Genomic DNA, 5,620 nt, shown 5'->3' on the forward strand with positions numbered 1-5,620 from the left:
CTGTGAGATCTTCGATGTTGGAGACGATATGGGTGGTGGGTGAGTCGAAAAATTTGACTTCTTCTGGTAGTTTCAAGATCAATGTGACATAGAGATCGAGAGAACAAACGTCTGCTGCTCTGGATATGGCGAGATGCCAAACCCGTGAAGATCATCTCTTCGCAGCAGTCCGCGGTGTACTCCATGTCGCTAAGTCTTACAACCCGCCCTGGAGAGAAGGTCTCGACCTGGTCGAGGTGGCCAGTCGAGTTGGCGATGAGGGTGATACCAGCGAAGACGAACAACTGTCCCGGTAGAAAGGTCATGTCGAAATTGATCCAATAGTTGATCTGAACCTCCATCGAGCCACGACATTCACCTAGCAGGACCACCACTATCGGAGCTAAATCTGTCAGATCCCTCGCTAGAGTATCCTAACTTGGCATGAGGGTGACATGGATAAGGGTTTTACCTAGGTTTGGGCTCTCAAGGAGGAGATAATACCCTACGCCTTGCTCTTGGTTTTACCGCGTTGGAGTGTATACAGAGTACAAAGTACCAAGGGATTGTAACATGTCCTATCGATGAGCCTGTCCCCCGGTCTATATAACACACCAGGGGTCCCAGGGTTACAGAACTTGGCAGGCTACATCGACGAAGGTAGAGTCCTCCACATCTACCATATACTTGGATTATACTCCAAGTCTTATGGAATCTTCACGTATCTCGCCATGGGCCTCCCAACACGGCCCAGGGCTGAACCAACTTAGGGGTCCTCATCCCGGGCCACCAGACAAGGAACCGTCATGGTGAGAGGCCCCTAAACCGGGACACTGACACTTGCTATAGGCTTAACACTGTCATGAGCATTCTTTGGATCACGCCTTGCATATCACTTTGTCATCAATTAATCTTCTTCTTTTTCTATCACAATCTCTTGAGATACATAATGAATTCTTCACTTGAACTCTTCTTTTGTAATCATGTTCTCAAGATCTTGACCCTCCATCGCTTAACTCATATGCTAGTGTAAGACAATATTTGAGTCACACACAAGAACTCCATCTTCTTTCACTTTCCTCTTCTTTCAACCTTGAATCCAACATATGGTCCCCAAACATTTGCTTATGGAAAAAATTTCAAGTATAACTCAATACAAACACTAGTCCATATGGATTGTCCTTAATTACCACAACCATACATGCCGGCACCATGCAGTTTCATTGTGAAACTTGTCATCTCGGGAGTGGAGGAAGAAGCCAGCAATAAGGATTGATAACCAACTTGTGGTGGAGGCTCAAGGAGAAAAAATGTGAGCCTTTAGTGGCGTTCCAGGAACTTCGTGGTTACTTGCACCACTCTAACTCTGATTAGGTTCCTTCATTATCAGGATAAACCTTCATCTCCTCATGTCTCGATTATCCCTATACTCGAGTTTATTTACTTGTGCTTTGTATTTGATAGTCTTGGCGCTTCAAGTTATTTATCTTCTTATAGGTTCTTTATCACTTGTGTTATTATATAACTTGTGCTCAACTTGTTTAATTTAAGTTGTTGGTACACTTAGTTGAGCCTCAACTTGTATTTGTGTTTGAAAACTAAATGAGTAGTTTATTTATACATTTCTTGAAACCAAATCCATAATTGTTTTATAACACCTATTTTGCTTCTCTATGCGACATGGTCATTTCACCACGCACTCTTCCACATGGGTCGTAGCACAATAACATTGTCTGTACTATATTTTTTCCTTATTCTAATTCTATATTCCCATTTTCTCTTTACTCATCTTAACTTTTGTTTTTCATCCTTTATATTTTGTGTCTAGTTTTATTGTTATTAACATTTCCTTCACATGTAAGAATCCTTCTGAAATAGTATGAGGTAATTCTTTTTTTGATAATTAAATATGACGTAATTCTTATTGATGTGCATGTACATTTATTTCTACATGCAAGGACATTTATGAAAATACATGTCCACTTTTCGATAAACGCAAACATTTATTTTGATACATGTGAACATTTTTCGTCACACATGAACATTTATTTTTTGCATACAAGAACATTTAAAAAAATTATAGACATTTTAATAAGTACATACATGTTAATTTTTATTCATGGACATGGAAAAAATTTAATACGCCTTAAAATTTTACTTATTTATTACTGAAACGATTATATGAACATTTTATATTTTCTCCTATTTTCTTTCTTATTACTTTTAGATTTTTCCGTGTTTTTGAGAAAAAAAGTCTAGAAGGCCGAAAATAGCGCGCGTCGGCCCGCAGGCATTCCTGGTGTGGCCCATGTGAGCGCGGCACCACCGCTGCAGCTCGCAATGCGCCCCACATCTTCCTCCGCTTCCGCTGGAAAAGAGACTAGGGCTTACACTCTCCTCTCCTCTCCTCCGAATCAAAGAAGCGGGGGCATTGTCCTCCGCTGCGGGCCGAGGTCGAGCGGCGGCGGAGATACCCTCCTCTCCTACGGTCTTCGCCGCCGTTTCTATCTCCCGATCGTGCTCAAGGTACCGCCGTTTTTCGCTTCTCCTGACCCCTGTTCCGCTGTTCGTTGCGTTGGTTCCCCGATTCGACATGTACACGGTTGTTTTCTCGATTCGCTCTCTTGATTGATAGGGGAAACCAAACCGGTAGTATCATCCATAGATTTATTGCTGTAAAGCCATTCTTCTAGTTCTAGGTAGAAAGTAAGCTTTTTGCAGCTGAGGACTAGCCTATGGTGGCAACAAATACTAGTATTTCTAGTTGAACAGATATTAGATTGGCCTTATCTATTGATAATCACTGCACCCTGTGAACTCATCGGCTGTGGCTAAATGATTTCCCTACTTTCTTTCTTGCCCAAGCACGCTACAAGTACCAACTATTTTGCATATATGCTCTGGTTTTCATGTTATTAATTGTTAGGTGCCTCCGAATAAGTTCTAAAAAAAGTTGGTTCAGATTCAGCACGTGGGTCTTCTTGCGGAATTGCTTGCGTCAATTCTGGCTCGTTTCTTTGTATTCTCTTGGTTAGTTCATTGTTCAGGCTCTGCTACTTAATTACGGTTCTAGTTTAATTCAATGATGTGGCCTGCCTGTAGCGTCATTTTTTCTTTCCAACAACCTAGAGACAGATAAGGTGCTAGCTACTTTAATAAATCTCCATGCTTATGAAGAACAAACGAGTTTTGGACGGGTACAGAAAATGCTCAAACTTCATCAGTATTTTCTTCGTAGCAATAAGTGTTGCCAGTGTGATCTCCATCTAACTTCACATGCATTATTTTGATATATCATAAGTTTGAGTCCAGCTCTTCCGGTTGTTTTCTGAACCTTGATATTTATATATTACCTGATTTGTACAGCTGAATTTGTTCGATGGAGGACCTACCGGAGGCTCTGCTGACAGAGATTCTCAAGAGGATCACCAGGACAAGTGATCTGAATTCTCTTTCCCTTGTGTCAAAGCAGCTCTACAAGATAGAGGGGAATCAAAGGGGTGCTATCCATGTTGGTGCCGGTCTTTGCACTGCTACAAAAGCACTGACATCATTGTGCGTCCGGTTCCCAAATTTGCAGAAAGTGGAAATCGATTACTCTGGTTGTATACCTGGACATGGAAAGCAGTTGGACAACAAAGGCCTTTTTGGGTTTTCATCTCACTGTTCCTCGCTGATTGACCTCACTTTAAGCTTCTGCTCATGCATTGATGACTCTGGGCTTGGTTGTTTAACTTATTGCAAGACATTGGTGTCTCTCAGGCTGAACTCCGTACCAAAAATAACTTCAAGTGGGCTTTTCTCGGTTGCAGTTGGTTGCACAAGTCTATCTGCTCTCCACCTTATTGATTGCGAAAAAATCACTAGTGTAGAATGGCTGGAATACCTTGGTAGGGATGGATCGTTGGAAGAGCTTGTAGTGAAGAATTGCAGAGGAATCAATCATTATGACTTCCTTAAGTTTGGTTCAGGATGGATGAAGCTCCAGAAGTTTGAGTTTGAAATGAAAAGACATGATCGTCTTCCAGGTGATGTGGTCTATGACTCCTCATACGATGCTCACAGCATGGATATATATGATTTCTGCTGTGAGAGTTTGAAGGTTTTAAGGTTGGCGCATATTAGAACTTGGCCAGAACTAGGACTTCGTGTTGTCCTAGGGAAGTGTAAAGCATTGGAGAAGCTTTGCCTTGAGTATGTTCATGCCCTAAATGACAATGACATGATTGCATTATCTCGGAGTTGCAGCAACCTTAAAAGCATCAAACTTTGGCTCAACCTGCAGCGCTACTCTATTGATGTCAGCGATTGGGAAACCAGGACGCCATTTACTGATAACAGCCTTTACGCTCTAGCCCTCAATTGTCCCATGCTTCAGGTCGTAGACCTCAGCTTTATACCATGTTCCCCTGACTGGCCATCAGAAATTGGATTCACACAGCAGGGTTTTCTGGCACTCATTCAGTCCTGCCCAATTCGTGTTCTCATGCTAAACACCGCCAACTTCTTTGATGATGAGGGGATGAAGGCCCTCTCATCCTCACCACATCTGGAGACACTCGAGCTTATAGCGTGTTTTGCAGTAACTGATGCTGGGATGCGCTTCATTGCGCACACCCCATGCTTGAGTCATCTCACACTTCGGGTGTGTCATAAGGTTACTGATGTTGGATTGGCTGAACTGGGATGTGCACGTAAGTTAGAGTCTTTGGTCATTGAGTATTGTGGTGAGATCTCTCTGCAAGCTGCGCAGGGTGTTGCCAAGTCAGTTCACTACTCCAGCAAGTTTCCAGATTCCCTTATGTATTGATGAAGTGATCTCCAAAATTTTCAGTATGAATTTGCTGCTGAAGCCATTAGCTTGTTCAGTGTGCATCATTGGACAAGGCTGTGCATCATCAGACCTAGATTCACTTGTCTGGACTTTCTATTGCTTCTACCTTTACTGCTATAATTTTTCTGTATGAAACTTTTATAGTAGGCACCACTCGAGTACTGTAATTCTTGTTGCTTAATTTCTTACTCTCTCTATACCGATGTTTTGTAATCCACACAAATCGGCCCAGATTCCCTATTTTTGCTGTTTGGTTTCTACTCTAAGAAATGTCGTGAACCCTTTTTTACTACACAAGGGATTTTGAAGATCTGCCTCTGCCTGCTACTCCCTCCGTTTCTAAATATTTGTCTTTCTAAACGTTTCAAATGGACTACAACATACGGATGTATTTAGACATATTTTAGAGTGTAGATTCACTCATTTTGCTTCGTATGTAGTCATTTGTTTAAATCTCTAGAAAGACAAATATTTAGGAACGGAGGGAGTATTTGCGTGTGGCAACTTTGGTATGGATCAGTGTAGTAATGGTCAATGTTTCACATGGAGACCTGTACTACAAAGGCGACATGCTTGTTTTGTTGATGTTGATTCTGTTTGGGAATGTCTTTTCATTTGCTTCTCAAAATATAAGTTACGAGTAGTTACTACGTAGCATAATTTGGGTTTTTAGATTACAAATGCAGTGTACTCATCTCATTGAAGTTGAGTACAACTGAAACTTGAGCCACTGAAGGCAAATAACATAGCTGTGTGCTAATTACAGGCTTCTAGAAATTTAGAGGGGGTAGCGTTTCTTATACATAT

The 5,620-nt window shown here is 41.7% G+C and overlaps 1 protein-coding gene across 2 annotated transcripts; it reads left to right on the plus strand.

Annotated features, from left to right (window-relative positions):
- Window positions 1–2,326: 2,326 nt before the first annotated feature.
- Window positions 2,327–4,963, plus strand: LOC125520328 (F-box/LRR-repeat protein 14-like). Of its 2 annotated transcripts, none has more exons than XM_048685218.1 (2): window positions 2,327–2,505; window positions 3,346–4,963. In XM_048685218.1, the coding sequence occupies exon 2, from the start codon at window positions 3,359–3,361 to the stop codon at window positions 4,787–4,789; it is 1,431 nt and encodes a 476-aa protein (XP_048541175.1). In that variant the 5' UTR covers window positions 2,327–2,505; window positions 3,346–3,358; the 3' UTR covers window positions 4,790–4,963. The 2 variants fall into 2 exon arrangements, with proteins under 2 accessions (XP_048541175.1, XP_048541176.1); XM_048685219.1 differs by having other exon boundaries at window positions 2,342–2,449.
- Window positions 4,964–5,620: the final 657 nt, after the last annotated feature.

Source organism: Triticum urartu, chromosome 7, assembly GCF_003073215.2.
Source record: "Triticum urartu cultivar G1812 chromosome 7, Tu2.1, whole genome shotgun sequence".
Lineage (NCBI taxonomy): Eukaryota > Viridiplantae > Streptophyta > Magnoliopsida > Poales > Poaceae > Triticum > Triticum urartu.